This window comes from Cheilinus undulatus, linkage group 21 (assembly GCF_018320785.1).
Source record: "Cheilinus undulatus linkage group 21, ASM1832078v1, whole genome shotgun sequence".
NCBI lineage: Eukaryota > Metazoa > Chordata > Actinopteri > Labriformes > Labridae > Cheilinus > Cheilinus undulatus.
This window is the reverse complement of record NC_054885.1, coordinates 36,507,967-36,529,894: the sequence shown is the minus strand read 5'-3', so window position 1 is coordinate 36,529,894 and position 21,928 is coordinate 36,507,967. Positions and strand designations below refer to the sequence as shown.

Below are 21,928 nucleotides of genomic sequence, written 5' to 3'. Positions count from 1 at the left end.
TCGCCACATGTTGGCCAGCCTTGACACCTATTTGTTAATTTTTAACAATTTTTTGACACTTATTTAACATTTATTGCCACTACTTATTTTTGCCACTGTCTACCACTTATTTCATTTTTGACATTTTCTTGGCACTCTCAACACCTTTTTGCCAATTCTGAACAATTTTTTTGACACTTGTTGCCACGTTTATTCCATTTTCGCCACTTTAACTACTCTTCTTTCATTTTTGGCACACTTTTTTTTTTTTTTTACCACTTAAGACCTGTTTTCAAACCCTATAGACACTGTTATTCTATTTTCTGCCACTTTCTGCCACTTTTAACCCATTTCTGCTTTTTTCCCCCTTTTACTTGCATATTGTTTTTGCACCTCAGAATAAGTTTCACCATTTTCTAAACAGCTTATAACCCATTTTTGCCACATTTTTTGTCACTCTTCACATCTTTTCCCCCTTTAGAACAGTTTTTGACACCAGTAGCCACTTTTATTCCATTTTCCAGCACTTTCTGTCATATTTAACCCATTTGATTTTTTTTTTTTTGGCCCCTTTTTTTGCCCCCTTAAAACAAGTTTTGCCGTGTTTTAAACCCATAAACTTTTGACCCATTTTCACCATTTGTTGCCCATTTTGCATCAATTTTATTGTCTGAGTTCCTTCAAATGTTTCTTTGGCATTCTGAAGTTTGACATTACTTTCCAAATGAGTAAGTTCAAGGTGTCGACCTACACTGATACGGTCTCCTAAAAAGGGTCATTCTGCTTAAAAATGGGGTTATATCTATCCTTTACAACAGCATTAACAAATACAATTCATTTTGTTGCCTGATAAGAGTGATTATTATTCAGGTTGAAAATAAAATGTGGTTATCACGGTTTAACATCACAGTGGACCATGATTTTGCAGACCTCCATGGGTCCCCAGTTTGCTCCTTCTTTATCCCCATCCCCTGCATACAGTACATATAGTGATTCAGTGCTTTGGAGAGTTACAAAAAAATGAAGATTTATCATGATAACAGCATAAAAAGACATTGCACTAAACAAATATTAGTCATTAAAACATCAATTTGTACCATAACATTGGAAGTATGTCAAAGAAAGGTCAAATATATAATAAAGTTTAGATTTGGATTAATCTTTTTGTCTTCTCTTGAGTTTTTATTGGCCTTTATTTTGTAAATGCTCTCTTCTGATGTGGTTATTTCCTTTGTCATGATGCTTTTAATGACTTATAAAGCACTTTAAACCACTGTGTTAATATGCACTCCAGTACATAAATGAACTTGCCTTACTGGTTTGTCTGGACCGAGATAAATGTCTATCTCTATCTTAAACTTCATCATGACCCAGTAGTGCATGCTCTGCCTTTAACTGAATCATTCAGAGATAGAAAAATGTCGTTAGACTTACCTAGCGTGAGTTTGTCACTGTACAGACTTCCTGTTAAAGACAGACCACAACCACAGACGTGATGTCAAACCAAATCAGACTATTGTTTAGTGCCAGACGTGTCACAGCAACAACTCAAGATCAGTTTTGGTGATTGTGTGTTTTGTGTGATTTTACAAATATGTAAACATTGAAATGAACATGAATTACTTCTACTGATGCCCCTGAATACACCCTGTGTCTATGAAAATCCTCAAAAATTATGATAACTCTTTTAAATTTAAATAAATCATGTGGGTTATATGTTGTTGTTGTTTTTTTTTGGGGGGGGGGGTCACTACATTATCACTGAATCTGAATCAGAAAGTAAAACAAATCAGGCAAATTATCATCACAATGATGATGATGATGATGATGATGAAAACATGGTGAATAAAATGTCAGTGTCAGTGAAGTAGATGACAACAAGAAAGTTAATGATGATGACGATGATAAAGAAGATGGCAAAGATGACGATAACAGTGAAAACTGTGGCAATGATGAAAACCACGATGTTGACAATGGCGGCGTGAAGTTGAGGACAATGACAATGAGAATGACAATGAAACTATGAAAATGCTAATGATGATGACAACAACATTAACGGTGATGATTAAAACGATAATACAATGATGACAATGACAACAGCTACAATGAGAATACTGATAATGAAAGTGATAGAAATGGTGACAATGACATCACAATGACAACAAAAAAGTAGGGCTGTCAAAAGATTCAAATTTTAAATCATGATTAATCTCAGAATTTTTGTAACCAATCGCAATTAATCATACCCTTCTAATCAGATTTTAAAATTCCACTTTTTAAAATTCAGAACTGTTTTTGTGTCACTTTCAACTTTTCTACCATCTTAAGCTATGGGTAGTTGTTTGGATACAGACCTGCTTTTATTTTGAGAGGCAGATCACAGATTATATTAACTTAACCACAGAAAAAGAAACTTCTTATGGGTTGAAACATAAACAAGGGGACATCAATAAGGTAAATGTTTAAAAACCAAAGGTTTAGATGACTTTTAACTTGTTCACTGAGCTGTCTGATTGTTTTAAGGAAATGAGACATTAAGGAGAAGCAAATCCAGGAATTTGTTGCAGACTCGAACAAAGTGCACAGATGGGGACAATAACCATGCGATTAATCACGATTTTTAAAATTAGTGCACTAACTGTGGGCCTTGATTAATCACGATTAACTCAATTAATCTTGACAGCCCTACAAAGGATGACAGTGTTGATGATGATGAGGATAGCAATGATGCTGATGACGATGACAGTAATGACTTTTATTATGACGGTGATGAGGATAAAGATGAAGATGACAGTGACGTTGATGATGAAGTTATGACCATAATGACATCACAGACAGAGATGACGATGACAACGTTGATGTTGATGATCTCTGTGAGGACAAGAGCGATGACCATTGCAACAACAACATGATGAAGATGATAACGATGTTGATGATGATGTGCAGCCCCAGTGTTGCAGACCCACAATGATATTTAAACCCTGTTTCTCGATCTTACACCGCGGTGAAAGCACAAATGAAAGAGCATGAGGTGTTTGTCTGGGGAAGGGTTCTAGAAATAAAGACAGTAACTTTCAGCAATGGGGAGAAAGTGGAACAAAGTAAAGATATACTGTTTTATATTATAGCATTTTAATCAGTGTTCTTATGCTTAAATAAAAAAAGTTCCCTCTTTTAATGCATGTAAAAAATTATGTAAGGCCTATGATTTTATTCCATTGTGTTGTACTCATATTTATGCTGCCATGGAGCTAAAATAAAAGATGAGAAAATATTTAAACCCTCCTGTTGTATAAGATGTTTTTTCCCAGGTATCTCCACGTCACTAAGGTAAAGAATACTTGTCACCATATTTCCTCTTTATTTTCCTCTCTCCATGGCGACTGCTGATAAAGCAGGCGCTGGTTGTAACAGATTCGATGAAATTGGCTTCCCGGCTGCAAGCAGAGCTCCGGATGTTTGTCCTTGCTGGGTGGTTACTATAGCAACGGGGCCACGTGGCCGTGGGCAGCTTACGTCACGAGAGTAGAAGGCAGTTAAACCGTCTACTTCCACTTTCAGAGAAAGCGGCTAAAATAAAACTACTTCTTTATTTTATTACACAGTCTGTTTTTTGGAGCTCTATTGCTTTTATCTCTCTGTGTTTACCCTCCGTCTCGCCTGCCCCTCCTTTCTCTGTCGACTCCCACGCAGTCACCTCACCTGCTTCTACCTCTGCAGGTTAGCCAATAGTATTCTGAGATGGGAGTTCCCATGGGAACAAAACAGGTAAACAGAGGTGGAGATAAGAAGCCGGTGAGATGAGAGAGCATGGTGAGGTAGGTTTGGTTGTAAAAGTGGAGGAGCCTAGAGCTGTTGGGTAATCTAAGAGTTTTTCAGAGCAGAAATGCTTTTGTAAACATAAATAATGTTTGTTTTAGGACTCGTAGTGTATAATGGTGTTTTTAAAAGGCTGGAAACTGGAGCTTCAGGAAGGCTGTCCACATCAGGGTTAACATCCTCTCTACATGGGGCACTGGGCCATACCGCCTGGCTACCAAGGCCATGTGAATACCGTCTTAACAGCAGGAATTTCTTGGGTTTACCACCTCTAATTGGGAACTTTTTAGGAGCATTTTAATGGTAAACTGAAACATTTTTTATACAAACATCTTCCTATTCACAAAGCATGCTGGTATCACTCAGCTTAAACCAGGAAGGCCACTTCTTAACAGCTTTTCTTCCTCAATTTGTGAAATTCAACCTTGAAACCAAACCATTGCTTTACAAGTTTGAAAATTCTAGGGAAGCACAATGTTAGATTTTTACTGATACCTGACATGCCGATATTTACAAATTCATTTGAGTAGTAGTTCATGTAGTTCAGACCTAAAACTTCAGTCTTTAAAACAAACTTTAAAGTTTAAAGAATAATGGTAAAAAGAAGTAAGAGTTCAGCTGTCTTAGGTCTGTTTTTCCTGCTTAAATCTTCAAAAATGTATTTATATTGACAGCTGATGGTTGTAAATATTAGAAGAAATTTTCATATCTGACGGGCAGCTGTGTTATGGGCTGAGAACGGAGGGATTCAATGTTACAGGGTTGAGCCTGGGGGGATTGAACCTGCAACCTGCAATGTCAGAGAATAATCCTGGTTCATCACAAGTAAGCAGCACAAAGTGTAAAAGAGATACAGCAGCAGAACAGCAGCTTCCAGTAGCAGACTTTGAAATATCAAAGAGGACTCGCTGGATAGAGTTCCTCCATGGAATTTAAAACGCTTTGGTGAAAATGGGCACTATTGAAAACTTTTGTAGCATTTTATTTTGTACCCAGAAAGCTTCTGTGTTTGTGTCACTATTTTGCATTGCAAGAGCACGCAACAGGTCGCCAAAGCCTGCATTACAAAATAGTGACATAAACACAGAGGCTTTCTGGGTAAAAACTGAAATGCTACGACTACTGCTAGGAACCTCATACAGGTCAACGTCAAAAATATTAAAATATCCCTTTAACCCTTCAAGTCCTTTGCTATTTTCTAATTATTGTGTCTCTCCTGGACTTATTGTCTTTAAAAGCTTGTTAAAAATCAACTTTGGTGCACAGTTAAACTCTTAACATCCTTTTTTTTTCAGGACAGCCTGGGCTTTAAGCATGTGTGTGCTGCAGTAATGTCACTGGAATTTTAAATAAAATTATGGGTCAAAAAATAACAAAAGAATAATATAATAATAATAAACAGAAATTAAAATTCAAAGAATATACAGTGCTTAACAAATTTATTAGACCACCTGTCATATTTGTCTCAAAGACCATCCAGCATCATGAAGTGCTTCAATGCGGACTCTTTCATTTTCAGTGAGCTCTCCATGTTTTACCATTTACCATTTTTACCTCTGAGAAGTCAGAAATGAATCAAGCATAACATTCAACCACTAAAACTCATTTTTCTGTTCAGGAATGCAAGTAAACAACTATAATTTGACATATTAATCGAGAAATAATAATGTGCTTTACTATTTTTTCAGTTTTTTTGTAAATCAGTAAATTTGAAAATTCATGGATAACAATAACAATTATATTTTAGCATTAAAAATATCATTTGGGTTAAAGAGCTTCTACATATTGGTGTATTAACCATTGCAGAAACATAAAAAATGATTTTGGTAATTACCAATGCTGTTAATTTAGGGCAGCTGTGGCATAAACCTTACTTTGGTTAGGGTTAGGGTGGTCTAATTAATTTGTTAAGCACTGTATGTGTGACACACAGTAAACAATAACGACTAAGACATTCTTCCCAAAAACTTGTTCTCCCATCACTTAGAGACTTATGAGTAGGAAAAAAATCATTCTGTGACAAAAAAAACATCTCTTCAAAATATTCACATATTTGCATTGGCCTTTCTCTGAGCCATTATTCAAAGCAGTTCCTGTCTGCAGAGACATAGAGGGCCACATCAAAGCCTCTGTCTCTCTTCCCATTATATTCTCCTATATTTACACTATTCAGGCTGTCTCCTGCATGATCTAAATGTTAAGGTATGCACAGTTTGACAAAGCATGATGCAACAACAGAATAGCCTGCCATTGGCTGCCCAGGCTAATTGCAAAGCATTGCAGATGCAAAAAGGTGGCTAGCATTAGTTGCAAGCGTCAGAATTGTTTGTTTTTTTTAAAGGGCATTCAATATCAGATTTACTGGTGTGGATTTAATCTATAAAGACCCCAGAAAGTCACCCAAGTTTCAGGCTTGCTAGAAAAGCTTCTGTAAGGGCTACGAAGGTGTTGATAGCATCATTAGAACGGCACGCTGACCTGCTTCAAGAGGGGAAGGTAAATAGTTGTTACTTATAGTTTAAAAGTTATTTAACTTTATATGACCTGTGTCACTTATCGTGTAATACAACATCAGAGTATTAACTAAAAGAATAAATAACATAGGAGTAATTATTTCTAAATCAATGAGGACATATCAGTGCAAAAACTCTACACATTAAAGCTTTGGAAATATTAAAATATTGGCTCCATTTTCACAGCCTAAGAAATAAAAATCCTCTTAATTAAATTTCAAGGGTAGAAATCTTTTTTTTTAAGGAATTATTTGCCTTTATATTTGATTTATAAAAGGCTGAAATTTAGATTCTGTTCAGGTCTAAGACAAGGATGCACTTTCTATAAACAGGAAAAGATTTTTACTGTTAACATTGGGAAGACTGAAGCTTGTCAGTCTCATCTGAGAGAAAATAATTCTGCAATGCTGCTGATAAAAAAGGACACTAATGTATTATTTCAATTATTTGTACAAACTTTATCAAAGTGTAGGGGAAAATGATATTAAAATAGATTTAAAAATAAAAATGTTCCTGTCTTCGTGTGTATTTCCTTTCTCCTCCTCCACCCTGCAGCTGTTCACCAGGTCAGTTCTCGTCCTCTCCCCGTCTTTGGTTCTCCATGAAAAAAAAAAAATGAAAAAAAATCTGCCACTCTGTGGGAGAAGACATAATTGCCTTTATGACTGCTGTGGCCTAGCACATCACAGAGTACTGATTGTTCCAAAGAGGAAGAGGGGGCAAACACTGTCTGTTCTGTGCAGACTCCACACAATATTATCATAGCGTGACTTCAGCTCGTTCACAGCCTCCGTCTTCCTCTGCAGTCACCCTGCAGCCTTTCCATGAAACACAGAGCAAACAGGAGTTTCTAAAGGGCCGAACATCCACACACCGCTGCCTTTAACATCTCTGAAGAGTCGAGCCCTGGGTAAACACAAACACTCATACACCGCCGATAGGAAATGATAGATGGTCTGAATGGAAAGAGGAACGCCCTGCTCGTGTGTGACACATCAGGCTGAGGTTTTGGGAAATTTGACCTTATCCCAGCTTCAATTCTCCATCTGTGCTTCCAAAAATGAAAAGGTCACCATCCCCACAAAAAAGGAAAAATAGACTTTAATAACGCCATGAGAAAACTCTTCAGTGGAAAAGATGTTTGAGGCTCTAAAATCAAACATTTTTACAGGGTTGTGACTCTAGCAGGGTGAAGGATAGAGGGTTAGTGAGGAAATATCCACTCCTAGAATAAACAGTCACGTATTGTAATGGAAATCCGTTGATTGCTGTTTCTGCTCAGTGTTCACCCACTCCATGAGCACTGTCTAATAATAATACCAAGTTTCAGAAGAATAAAATCAGTGTTGAAGTTGAAGTTTTCATGTGTTTTGCACTGAGGAGTCTGTCGTCTAGCCACTCTGCCATAAAGCCCAGACTGTTGTAGGGCTGCAGTGATGGTTGTCCTACTGGAAATTTGTCCCATCTCCACACAGGATCTCTGGAGCTCAGGCAGAGTGACCACCAGGTTCTTGGTCACCTCTCTTACTAAGATCCTTCTCCCCTGATCACTGTTTGGCTGGACAACTAACTTTCTGAAGCGTCCTTGTTTTGCCAAACTCCAATTTGAAAATGATGGAGGCCGCTGTGCTATCGGGAACCTTCTGTGCAGCAGATTTTTTTGTAGCCTTCCCCAGATGTCTATCCGTGCCTTGCAAAAATCCTGCCTCTGAGTTCTGCAGGCAGCTCCTTTGGCTTGGTTTTTGCTCTAGATCAGTTTAATTTACCACAGGTGGACTCCAATCAAGATGTAGAAACATCTCAGCAAAGATCAAGAGAAATTAAAAGACCCTGAGCAACGTTTCAAGTGCTTTTAAAAAGGATCTGAAAACTTGTGTCAATGTGATATTTCAGATTTTTATTTTTAATACATTTGAAAAAAAATCTAAAATTCTGTTTTCACTTTGCCATTATAGGGGTCTTTGTGTAGATTAATGAGAATAAAAAATATATTTTTCTACTGTAGGATCAGGCTGCAACAGCAGAAAAAGTAAGGGGGATTGGAATACTTTGCCACCAATATTTTGCTGATATGGTCGTAGTTTCCTTGCAGTTTTTAGTATTTTTAACTAGAAATGACCCATTACTGGGTGCCAAGGAATTTTTTATTTGTTATTATGGTATCAGATATCTTATCATTGATTTTTTTAAATATCCAACAATATAATGATGATCTTTTACACTTTTGGCATTGTGACAACCCTGCACGGAAAAAGAAGAGCACATTTAAAACATGGCTACGTAGCCTTTTTATGCAGTTTTAAATTTTATGATGGTATCAGAAGTGATGCAGCTTCTGACTTATGATGGTATTGAAATGCCGGCTGGAAAAAAATGTCTGAATCTGCAGGTAAACTCCTGCACATAGTCCAAATTGCACAGAAACACTGGTAAGATTTTAGTACCAAATGTTGCACAATTTGTGAGCAAGTTTGCATGCAATTTCTGATCATATTCAAGAAGGAATTACCCAATATCTGGTGCAGATAGGCTTCAACAGTCATCTAAGCTCTCCTGCAGGATTCCCCCTCACCACTGTTACAGATTGACTTCTATTTCTTCAAAACTCAGAGAGCAGAGAGCTGAATGTTTTTATTAGGAACAGCAATTTCAAAAAGAGAGGACACCAAAGTTTACAGAGCAATAATTGAGTCTCTTAAACAGAAAAAGACAAACATGTTAAATTTAGGATTAGAAAAGAGATGAATAAACTCAGTGGATGTTTTATTACATACACCTGTACTGCAAATGCAATCCAACACAACTGTTGTGCCATAAAGCTGACGTTTATGATGCTATAATGTCCAGTTATTCTAAACACTCATAGAACTGAGGGAAAATTATAGTGTGTAAGCATTTAAGTCATTGATAGTCTAAGAAAGGAATGTATTTAAAGAGGTTTTTTCATGTTTTTGTACCTTGTGCATTAAAATAAAAGCACAAAAAATGAAAACTTCCTCAACTACAACCTCAATATTCAGCACAGCTGAATCCAGACATTCCTGATCAATAACTAGACATGTTAAAATGTAGACATGGAGCTGTGTTGAGCTGAAATTACATGCAGATGCCCAATAAAGGGACCACTGTGGGTTCAAATGAAACTAAATATTCAGATTATATTTACAAAGTCCAGCATTAATCTTTCACTCCATGGAAGGCTGGCTACACACGGGACGATCTAAAATCAGAGAAATGTGAGACTACAGATGGGAGAACAGTTCAAACCGATTTTAATTCTGTAATCCTCTGAACCCAGGCCAGACCACAAACCTGCCATTTGTTGCAAGAATTAGAAAGGCTCCAGATCTCACAGAAACTCGATAATCAAAAATCAAAGGAAAAGGTGTGGATGAGGTGTGGCTGGGAAGGCGGTAAAGCTGTGCTTATGTTTAAGGGCTACAAAATCAACATTCAGTCAGTGACGTTTCTTAGTCCACTCATGCTCATTCACTACTGTAGATGTTCTGTCGCAGGCAGCTCGATCTGCAATCCTAAATATCAAACATGTTCAACATTTACAAATCAAAATCAGGCAAAGCGGTGATTCAGTGAGGTGAAGTAAAATAATCATTTCCACACCACACACTGATGGAATATTTGGGAGAAGTGTCTGCTGCAAAAAGCTTTGAATCAGGCCACATCAGCCCATTAAAGACTGGGCAACCTGGGCTCAAAATCCAGCTTATTACTGAGTCTTAACTGGATGTGATGCAAGCGAGTGTGAGCTACAAAATCAACCTGATCAGACTGAAGCGGCATGGGAGATCACGGGAGAACTGCAAGTTCACACAGGAATAGTATGTCAGCATCGGTCTATTTTACCTTTTGGGGTTAATTTATCATCCTTTTTGGTATAAGTCCATGATATTATTGCTTCTACCATTAGGTGAGTACATTAGGAAGTTAAAAATGTAAATGTTTGTTTAAAGGATCTGTGGTTTAATGTAACATTCCTTGGCTAAATGTCCCCAAAAGTTAACTTTTCCTCGTCAATGGTACCATTGTAGCTCTGTGACCCACTGACCTCTCAGCGACCCTTTGCTCTCGCTGCAGGATGAGACGTAATGTTTATATAGTGATGATTTAAGACCAGCAGTCCGTGCATTATGTTTTATTTTTAAAGAGCCGGATATTCTATGCTTGTGGCTTCCTTTTTTGGAGCTTACTGATTGATAGGTATTGAAGCGGTTTGGCAGCAGCCGGCGCTGCAAATAGACCTGCAGCATATTTCGAACGAAGCAGAGCGGAGTGAAGTGGCGCTCCAGGCACGTGCCGCCACTGGTCTGGAGCGCCGGCTGTGGAAATGCTCTGATAGAGAGGGAGCGATCTGCTCTGCAGTACAATTCGCCGGGAGTGGAAATTGTAGACAGCTGATGACACCACCGTCTCTGACTGTGTCTGAGGTCACAGGTCGTCAGGGAGGACGGTCAAAGAGAGAGGATCATTAAAGTGCTCTATGTGATGCTAGCAGTCTTTTGCTCTGACAAGGAAAGAAACAAAACAAGAAATAATCATGGACTGGATTATGGATAATATTTAAGGCTTTATCCCGATTTATCAATAGCAGAACATGAACCCATTCTCCTTCAAACAGAACTTGAGGTATTAATCTGATAAAATGTCAAGAAGATGAAAAGTGAAGGAGCAAATGCTCTCCTGTTGGTTGGCGTCAGGATTCACGTCACTGAGGTCAGAGTGTCAAATTGATGATGTCAGAAAATTTCTTACATGCTGATCTTGTTGAGTCGTGGTCGCGGGGCGTCTACAAGACCAATCCCGAGGTTTGACAATGAGCCGGGACGTTGCAGTCGAGCCAAAATCTGAATTCATGCAGTCTGAGCGGGCCTTAAGTAGCACTTGCCTCTACTTAAAAATCGAAGAATTCTTTACCCTTTACTTCCCAAACAGCAGCAAAATTCACCCAGACGCCCCGCAAATGCATCAAACTGTCCAGAATTTTGCAAACTTTCATCCTGGTGGTGGTGTAAGGACAGGGATTCTCCTCTGCTGTAGACACAACAGTGTCTCTGTGATGTGTCCAGCACAACAAAAACTTAAGTTTAAGTCAACATCTGAGTTTTTTTCTGCAGTTTGCTGGATAATGTAAACATGCATCATTCAGAGAAGATTGAGAATGGAAATGCAGGGTGCTGCAGCTCCATGCAGCAGTCACTGGTCACTGCTAATGTCCACTAGCTATACGGCAAACCAGATGCAGCCACTTGCAAGTTTAAACTCACCTTGTTGTAAATCTTTCATCTGAACTGGGCTCAAAATCATCCAGAGTGTAGCCAGCTTAAGGCGAAACATTCCTCCTTCCTTTATACAACACAGTCATGTGAATTAAAGTTTCACATGATGGACCCCTTGTGGCCTTCTCTCTCACAGCCTCTGCTTGTAATAAACCAATAAATTCTGTTTATTACAGACCAACAAGGTTCATTTATGATTTAGTGAGCTGCACAGTCGCATCTTGTAACAGCTGAAGGTTTAAATAAAAAAAGAAGAATCAAGTGATGTGACCATGCGTCATGCCTCGACTTAACTGGAAGAGATAAAGCCTCAGGAGCATCCATCCTTCTCACACAATCACACGCAGATAAAACCTGAAAACGGTCTCTTTGGTACATGCAGCAGCATGCAACCCATGCTAGTTCAATAATCTGAAAAGATGGGGAACTGTCCTTGTTTTGACAAGTAAAAAGTGTTATGGAAAGACCAGAAACCCTAACTGCTGACTCAGTTTACAGTGGCAGCTTCATTTGTAGCGCTGCGTAGCCTTAGCTGAGTACCTTCACTACTAAAACCTGCCGTCCCAGAAAGAAGATCCAACACAGGAACAAGCTGCTCGCCATTTCTAAAGAGCGTTTGAAGAAGGGAGCCGCTTAGTCTTTTTTCTTGTTGAGGGCGGTCAGCTTGTCGGCGTGGCGAGCGAAGGTCTCTGCCACCATCAGAGGGAAGACTAAAGAGGCATCAGCGTACACCTGTGGACAGAGGAAAAACAGTCGGTCAGTTCTCTGCAGTTAAAGTCAGACTGACTTCACTAAACTGAAGCAAATCCTCAGTGTACTACTCAGTGATCTGCTGCCCTCATATCTCAGTTTAAACACTGTGGAGACGCTGCCACCTGGAGGACAGAGCCAGAAGCACAGCTCCAGATGACCATTAAACTTCAATGCTGAGTTGTCAAACATTCAACATTTCTTTGATAATTTAACTTTTAAATGGTACAATCTCATCAATCATATCACCAAATACAGCAGTCAAGAAAGGTTGTCAACATACTTCAGTACTTCTTAAATTTCATGGGTTATAGTTTGATACAATCTCTTTTATTTTGATGATTAACAGCATTCAAGTGCAGAAAATATTTAAAACATATGTACAGAATATATTTCATAATCCGGGTGAGTAGAAAAAAAACGAATCCTGTCAAAAATTTGAGGCCAACTCCTGCATGGCGCAAGCCGCTAAACAAGGCGCTACCAAGTAGGGAAAATAAGCTAATTGCGATTTTTGTTCCCAATGTTGCAATCGCGATTTAACACGCAATTATTTCCTGAGTTCCTCATCTCATGTACACATACAGTGCTTAACAAATTTATTAGACCACCCTAACCCTAACCAAAGTAAGGTTTATGCCACAGCTGCCCTAAATTAACAGCACTGGTAATTACCAAAATCATTTTTTATGTTTCTGCAATGATTAATACACCAATATGTAGAAGCTCTTTAACCCAAATGATATTTTTAATGCTAAAATATGATTGTTATTGTTATCCATGATTTTTCAAATTTACTGATTTACAAAAAACTGAAAAAATAGTACAGCACATCAATATTTATTGATTAATATGTCAAATTATAGTTATTTACTTGCATTCCTGAACAGAAAAATGAGTTTTAGTGGTTTTAGTGGTTTTAGTGGCCTCTCAGAGAAGCCCAGTGAGCCGGCTCAAATTTGGGTGAATTCATTTTAAAATCCCTCATTCCTGTTCAAAATGGTAAAACGTGGAGAGTTCACTGAAAATGAAAGAGTCCGCATTAAAGCACTTCATGATGCTGGATGGTCTTTGAGACAAATATGAAAGGTGGTTTCATAAATTTGTTAAGCACTGTATTTTTCAGCGAACACAAGCATTAAGTCGTCCTTTCCTATAACCAACACAATATTCATTTAAACGGGCTTAACAATTTTGAAAAAATAGCAAATTGTGATGATTATGACTCATATAGCAAATTGGATATGACTTGTTGTATTAAAGGGAGTGATCTTTATGCCATTCTCATATATAATAAGAAAAACACAAAAATTAGAAAAGCAGAAAGAAAGTAGTAAGAAAGTAGGATTTTTTGTGGATTATTTCTAAACATATGGCACTTGAATAATTGCATGATATGTAACACATAATATCTCTGCTGCAAAAAAAATTAAAACTAGTATTTTGACACAAATTTCAGGTTAAAGAAATATTGCACCCTCTGCGATTTGAAAATTGCAGCATGCCATGTTGTAATTTAATCTAATTTACGGTTAATTTCCCAGCCCTACTACCAAGTTCTCTTATAATATGCAGCAGTTTTTAAACATTTCTATCCTCATCATGTTGCACTGAAATAACAGACTTAAAATCAATCAGCATGCACCTGCCTTTAACCATGTAATTTCCATGACCCAAGCACACTAACTTTTCAGTATAGAATATAAAACAACCTCAGATCATTGTTTTTGTCTTTACTATAAATATAACTATTAACAGGACTAATTGTTCAGCCTGTACTGTGTAATTTAAGAACATTATGTATATCAGACAGCCTGCAGTGTTTATTAACTAAGTCAAAGTGAAAAAGCCCCCCAGGTCAGGACTAAAAAAAAACAAGGAGACATTGTCTTTCTCCCTCCTGCTCTCTGTCTGTAACAGACAATAACGCTAATGTGTGCATTTTAATCCAATAATAAAGGGACTTAATACAACGGAAGCTATTTGCCAACAGGCAGCAGGAGCTGATACCGAAGACAGAGCAGAGACACTCAGACAGTCTGCATTCTTTTTGTCCAGTTGGTGATGTGTTGTTTCAACGTTATTTGAAGCATAACCGCTGTGAAACACTCAGAAAACTGCCGTTTGTGTTCAACTCTACCTGGATAGTGCTGGGCGATTTAAACACTGTACGTTCTTCTCCCTCTGCTCTCTGCACACCTCATTTCTCATTTTCACTCTGCTTCATGCTCGCTCAACCACAGGACTGAGCAGACCTTGGTCTGTTGAAAGCTCACTGACCAACCAACGGACCAACTGACTGGAAGGTATCAGTCCGATTGCCTGAAACTATCTAAGAACTGAAATCTAGACAGTCTACCAATCTACCCACTATCACATTCCTGGAGCTTTAACTCTTACACTGTGGTACCAAAACAAGCATTGATGTCTTCTAATTTTTACCAGAATCATTTCACAGTTTAAGGATTTGGAGTTGTAACCCTTCATAATCTGCTCCTATCAAATAAAAATCTTCTGCCCATAATTTTATTTAAATGTAAAAGACAAAACCAACTAACTGAGCTGTAGGATGGATCAAAGCATGCTTTAACAAATGTGATTTATAAAAGCCACAGAAATAAAACCTTTATAATCAAAGAAATGAGGGGATTTCAAATCCTGGGAGGATGTCCTCAAATATCTTCTTATTAAGGATCCAGTGGGAAATGACTGGGACTCAAGGCTTAAAATACTGTCCCCAGTCTTGTAATGACCACATTTAAAGTTCTTAAATATCCATACCTTCACTGGAGTGGCATCAGGTTTGATTTTTCCCCAGGACACGGCCTCATCAGGTCTTGCTCCAGAGTCAGAGCCATCGAACTCGTTCCCCGTGTTCACAAACACGGCGAAGTCAGCGCCATTTCTCTGCAGGAGGAGAAGGAAAGACAGAGTCTCAGAAAATGGAAAAAAATAGGACCGTCCAAAGCAAAACAAGTGGATAACCAACATTCACTTCATGTTCTCTCATTTTAACATTTCAAATGAAGAAAAAAATCTATGATAATATTTTTGAGAAAAAGAAGTTCTGGAGTTATAAAAGGGGACAACTTACTTTTAAAATAGTAAGTTAAAATATCTATGAATGCTTATCAATCATTTTTACATAACATATTAAAAAAGATGTTTTTAAATTGAAATTTATGTTGACAGAAAAATCTAACTTGTTAAAACTTTCACTCAAGAGCATCATATTCCCAAAACAAAATACAAATTAATAAACCGTAAAAAATCGGCTGAAGTAACAAAAAATAAGAATAAAGAATAAGAACATGCTTGCAATGCACAATTTGTCATAAAGTTGTCAACTTGTGTCCCAAATAGTCAGTACAAAGCACAGACAGGCAACCTGACACCAAAAACATTGAGCTACGCGCCAATAAATCCTTTTTTTGAATCAATTTAAATGCACTAAAACATGTACAGTGGCCAGTTTAGTACAGGAAGGTCTGTAACTCTGGGTTAATTAGCAAAGTGGCTAAGCTAACACAGTTACAACAAATTTCAGACTGATAGCTGTTTATAGCAGCATAGAGAGGGGGTTTAGAAAGTACGTGAAGATTGCAGTCTAGCATTATAAGTTTACTCTTATATCTCACCGCTGCTGACACAGCTCTGAAAACGCAGCAGCATTTAAAACATGTAATGTAACTACACAGTCAGAAATAAAGTCATCTACCATCAGATTGGCATTCGCTATGTGATGTTTGACCACGCCTCCTCCCAGGATGATCATTCCAGTTCTTTTGGCAAACACTGAATGGCTGTTCAATCTGCGAATATCTGAAATTCAAAAGCCTAAAGTCATGATGTGATTCACTTATATAAAAGTGGAGATCCTGTTCTGTAGCAGTGAGGATTTACCTTCAACTATGTCCAAAACTAAACCGGGGTTCCTGTAGGAGTGGAAGTAGATCATGTCGCCCAGTGAGCCGTCAGTCAGAGCCGGACTGAACACGGGGATGTCGTTCTGAAATAAAATAAACACAACCTTTAAGAACTGCTGAGGCTAGAAGGACAGCGATGAGATGAGAGGGAAAAACAGGAATAAATCTGTGAAAAAAAGCATTTTAAAAAGCCTCATAACTGTATGCTGATGCACTGTATGGCTACCATGTTAATACGCCAATAAGGAGCTAAACAGACTACATGTTATGACTGTATGTGACATGAACTCAGAGCTGAGCAGAGCATCCATGAGGAAATGTTACTGTCTTATTATATAGAGCACATATTGTGGGTTGTAGTCTAGTAAATGCAAGTTTGGGAGCAGTCCAAGACTCACCTTGTATGCCCAGTAGTAAACCGAATCAGGATTATTGATCTCTTTACCGAGACGATGGATCATTTTGGAGGGAGTCCAACGAATGCCCTAAAATAAGAAAAGGCCAAAAAAAAAAGAAAAATCACCACGTAGTTTAGACACTTTTATGAATGAGGAGCATCCAGACGTCAAATGTATAAAAATTGTTATTGTATGAGAATAAATCAGCTCAACAGCAACTGTTTTTATTACGTAAAAAGCCTGCTGTACTGGGTAAATCTGGCAGAGAAACCCACCTCAGTGTTCTGCTCCAAAACCATCTGGTCCAGGATCGGCATCAGCCAGTCTTCAAACTTGCAGTAGTTATCATTGGGAACCAAAATATTTCCAATCCTGCATTCAGCAAAGACAATGGGAAGATTCTGAGTTAATGAATCAGGTACATACATCTTACACTGAGAACCTGAGAGCCAAACACAACTATCATAGTCCTTGTTGTTTAAGCCAACAGAGCAGTCTCAGGCTAAAAGATGCTAATGCTAATGCTGCCAGGATTTCTGACGTCATCCTGAAGTATTTATAATAAACTCAACGCTAAAGCATGCAGGCTGCAGAGATTGTCCACTTCTCCACAGCAGTAGAAAGAGGGTGTTTTCATAAATGTGCTTCATCACATGAAAGCTGTGAATGAGCATAAGTAAAGAGTGATCTGAAATTAAGACCCTGCAGTAAACAGCTCTGTCAGTGGACACAGGCCCACATCATCATCATATGAATGTTAAAAGTGTATTCCATCTGACCTGTTGATGCCTCTCTGACGGAGCTCCTTGCCCGGCAGGTTGAAGTCTCCCAGGTAAGCACTAGCCAGACACTTTATGATGTCCTCCTCGATGCCTCCAGCAGTGGTGACGACCACGTCCACCTGAAACAGAGGGGCTGAGTCAGACGGCTGTTCGCTGTGATGTCATCATGATCATGAGAGGGTAATGTCTTTGTACCATCTTATGCTGCACCAGGTAGCGGATGTTCTCTCTGACCCCAGAGCTGATGAGGTTGGAGGTGTACCCCAGAAAAATGGTGCAGCCCAGTTTGGGTTCCACCCCGCCGATATAGTCATCACCCTCACCTTCGACCCCCTGAGGCTCCAGCCGCATCTCAATCTGTCCGCCAGGAGTCATAGGACAACAAGGGTCAACATGACATTCTATTTACACCGTCCACAATTACAGCATGGATTATTTATCTTCTGAAAGAAGACTTTCTTTTCAACCAATCCTCTCACCATACGGTTGATCTCCTCAATGGCCAAGCCGAGCCTGCTGGCCTGGAAACCCGTGGTGAGGTAAGTCTTCAGTACGGCCTGGAGATCCACGCCCTCGTTGAAGTCGTAGCCTCTGATTATCGGAGTGCCCTCTGGAAGTTTGCAGCTGCGCTTGAGGACAGCGTCCGTAGCAACAGAAGGAGCTTTATCTGCCATCTTTCCCTGCAAAATCAAAGAGGAGAGACGTTGGTCGAGTAGTGATTGATAAAGAGTCTCAGGTAGAAGCTCTGCTCTCACATGCATGCATAAAAACTAAATCACAGCTGAAATTCAGAGCTATGTGTCCGACTAATGAAAAGTCAAAAAAAGATGTCAGGATGACGGAAAGTTTTCTGGAGGACAGACTCTGCTGCTGGCTGCTGTTTGTTGAGAAATAAAAGAGAGGCCTCCGGGAGATGTGGATGTGGGTAATGAAACTGGATTTTCTTGAGGTTTTTCGTTTCTTTTTACATAAGTCATGAGTGTAATTACACAGTGGAAAACAACTGTGATACGCCCACGAACATCCAGTTGAACAAGCCTGACATTTATTCTGCTGTTTGAACACAGACTGAAGAGAGCAGTGAAAATATTTGTTCTGTCAGGTTTCAGAAAACTGTTCAAACTCTGGATATAACATTAAACTCCGTTATATAAGTCACAGAAGGTTTTCGTTTACTTCCATTTCACGTTTCCTGAATTTAAGCACAATTGCTTTTTATGGGTTTCAAGTCAAAGAGGAAAACTAGTAAAATTTAGCATATGTCATCATTTTGCACATCATTTTGAACATTTGCACTCAATCTTTTAGCTGTAACTTTAAATCACAGTGGATAAATGCCTGATCTCATATGCATATTTGCACTAATTAATCTATGTACCATGCTATTAACTAATCTAAACTATTTACCATTCTCAAATGCTGCTAGAAGGCTCCCTGTGGTAAAATGCTAAGAATACTCTGACTCTGTTCTCAAAACAGTTTTCGTGATAATAAATTCTAAGCTTTGATGTAATACTAGCAGGAATCAAATGCCTGTTTCTAGAGATGCATTACATTGGGTTTTCCTGATATCTGATATGCCAGTACTTCCTAACTCATTTTTGCTGATATCAATATATACACACACCATTTTCTTTTTAAACTCCAAGTGTCTCATAAACAGAGGCTGAGTCAAGAAGAGCTGAGAGTGGAGCAGGGAAGTCTGGTAAGCGTTTAATGTTTGGGGCTTCTTCAACATGTTAAGGACTTACTGTGGGCCCTTGGGTATGTGGCGCCGTCGGCAGGAAACCCATAGTTGATAGTATATTTGGGCATTTTACAGATACTTAATGGGATACTTCAACATTTTGGCAAATTTGCCCATTTCCATAATTCCTATTGTCTTAGTAATAGGTTTGTTTCCATTAGTTGTCGGTGCAAGCTGTTTCTAGATCTGGGGGGACCGTTAAACCAGCTGCATCGCTAACGCTATGTAGGCAGACGGTATTTTTTTGCTTTCCCTCATCAAACTCATCAAATACACAATCCAACAGCTCCAAAACGCTCTTGTGGACTAGTTGTGACCTGCACATTCACCACGCTATGAAATAATAACGTATAATTATGTAACATTACAACACATGAAGCAAATACTCTGAACTATTTCCTGAGTAAACCACTGGGTGGAGTGACACAGTGCAGCAGCCATGTCTGGAGTGTCGGCTTTGCATTTAGCTTTGAAACATCTCCGTCTCGTAATGTTCCATAATTATTTCATAGCGTGGTGAATGTACAGGTCACAACTAGTCCACAAGAGCGTTTTGGAGTTGTTGGATTGTGTATTTGATGAGTTTGATGAGGGAAAGCAAAAAATTCCATCTGCTTACATGGCGTTAGCGGTGCAGCTGGTATATCAGTCCCCCCAGATCTAGAAACATCTTGCACCGACAACTAAAGGACACAAACCTATTACTAAGACGACAGGAATTATGGCAATGGGCGAATTTGCCAAAATGTTGAAGTATCCCTTTAAGGCTTAGGCTATATATGATTTATACTGCTGCTATGTACTGCTGATATATCAGCAGCAATTATTGGCCGTAATTTTCATATCATCCAAATGTTATCATGAATCATCAAAAAATGCAAGCAAGCTCCTTCACAGTGTGTAAAATGTACATATATGATGTATGGCAATGCCAGCATGTAAAATCAGGCAGTGTGCAACACAAATGTTTTATAATATAGATGTATCTTTAACGCTTATGTACTTCTCAACACAATAAACTATTAAGATAACAGAGACTGACTCATGTTACAATGCAAAGTTACAAAAAGAAGGACCAAATATATTTTTACTGATGCTTTCCTTCATTGTGTGCCTTAAAAATGTGCTGTTTTACAGCAAATTTCTATATAAATAAGTTGTTTTACTTATTTAAGACATCCAATATTAGTTAAACTTGATCATCTAACATGTATTTTCCAGAATGACGAGTACTCCTACAGAGGATGGTTTGCATACTGACTTTGTGAATACTTAAAGTGAAGAACCTGCATCTTTACGGCTCCTTAAAGCCTCAGGTTATTGAACAAAGATCAATTATCTTTCAGACATTGGGAACATTTTAACACGCCGATTAAGTTCTTTTAAACTTTAATTTACTTCTGATTTCTGACTTAACATAACCTCGACTTGTGAACACACGGTGCACATTTTGACAGGTTGTTGGTTATCTTTCATGCTGTTACCTTTCATGAGGACAGATTGTTGTTATATAACAAACAGCTCTGACAAAGCTAACTAACTACGAAAAAAGCTACAAACAACAACTTTACAGCAGTAACAAACACTCAAAAAATGTTTAAAACAAGCCAGAACAAACGATTACACTCTGGTGTCCCTGTGGTGTGTTTCATAAATGAAACTATTGTTTAAATACAGCTTGTCAAATATGTTCTGTGTGTCATAAACACCAACAATCATCGAGGCTGCTGTTAGCAGGGAAGCTAACGGTAGCCTGCTAGCCAACACTGAGCCTCTTTAGCCTATCAGCCGGCTTTAAACGTCATAAAAACTAATAAATACAGATTTTAAAACATACTTGCTCTTGATGGGATGTCAGGTGTTAAAGGTAGTCAAGGAGTAATGTCAGCAAACACCAAAAAGACCTCTTTTTAGGATTTGCATTCCGGTAAATAACGCATGGGCCGCCCGCAGGAAACGAACTCCGGCTACGGAAAGGGCGAAGGGACAAAACTAAGTTAAGTTTATTTTCTATGACAAAATAAAAACAGGATCGTGGTTCCATGTTTGATTATATTTAAAAGGCTAAACTTTTAATAAGAAAGCCAATTTCAACCACTAAAAAAAGAAATCAACATTATGAAAAGTCAGGAACTATGGAATAAAGTTTAAAAATTATTAGATAAAAAGTGGAAATTATGTTTTTAAATTTATGCAACCAGGAAAGACTAGTAAGATTAATAATCACATTAACGAGAGTATCCTGGCGAAGAAAGCCAGCAGCACAATTAACAATTACTTTTTTATTATGTGATGGTAAGTCATAATTATGAAATGAAATATGAAATATCTTATTATCAATTTTTGTCCAACATTTTTAACTTTTTTAATCCAGTTTTGTCATTGTATCTTAAAATTGTGACTATTGAAGTCATGACTCTGACCTTTTATCTCATATTTATGAATTTGTGTCTCATAATTTAAATATTTTGTCATAAAGTTCTAACTTTTAATTTCATACTTATGCCTTTTTTTATGACTTTTTTAAACATTTTTTTTTCTGTATTTGTTTGGTTGAAAAGACACCTTCATGTATGAAAATGAGTTCTTTTATATCTTCAATGAGGGTGGATCTTTGGTGGAGTGTCAGGAATCTATTCGATGTTGCTTTGTGTCTAAAGTATTCATAAAATTCTGAAATATTTTGATTAATAAAGGCACACACACTCTGCTGCTTAAGG

The 21,928-nt window shown here is 38.1% G+C and overlaps 1 protein-coding gene across 1 annotated transcript; it reads right to left on the bottom strand.

The window, feature by feature from the left end:
- Window positions 1-8,927: 8,927 nt before the first annotated feature.
- Window positions 8,928-21,177, bottom strand: dhps (deoxyhypusine synthase). Its single transcript, XM_041777646.1, has 10 exons — window positions 21,046-21,177; window positions 17,941-18,141; window positions 17,657-17,818; window positions 17,459-17,580; window positions 16,955-17,051; window positions 16,680-16,766; window positions 16,259-16,364; window positions 16,074-16,177; window positions 15,137-15,262; window positions 8,928-12,337 (listed from the first exon to the last, which is right to left on the bottom strand). The coding sequence occupies exons 2-10, from the start codon at window positions 18,133-18,135 to the stop codon at window positions 12,239-12,241; spliced, it is 1,098 nt and encodes a 365-aa protein (XP_041633580.1). The 5' UTR covers window positions 18,136-18,141; window positions 21,046-21,177; the 3' UTR covers window positions 8,928-12,238.
- Window positions 21,178-21,928: the final 751 nt, after the last annotated feature.

What these genes read in the sequence shown, in the direction of transcription:
- dhps (XM_041777646.1), bottom strand. Translation starts at nt 18,135, where the DNA reads ATGGCAGATAAAGCTCCTTCTGTTGCTACGGACGCTGTCCTCAAGCGC. An exon ending in TTTACTACTGGGCATACAAG is followed by an intron (nt 16,365 to 16,679) that starts GTGAGTCTTGGA and finishes ATTTTATTTCAG; the next exon opens with AACGACATCCCCGTGTTCAG. An exon ending in CTGATGCCACTCCAGTGAAG is followed by an intron (nt 12,338 to 15,136) that starts GTATGGATATTT and finishes CTCTGTCCACAG; the next exon opens with GTGTACGCTGATGCCTCTTT.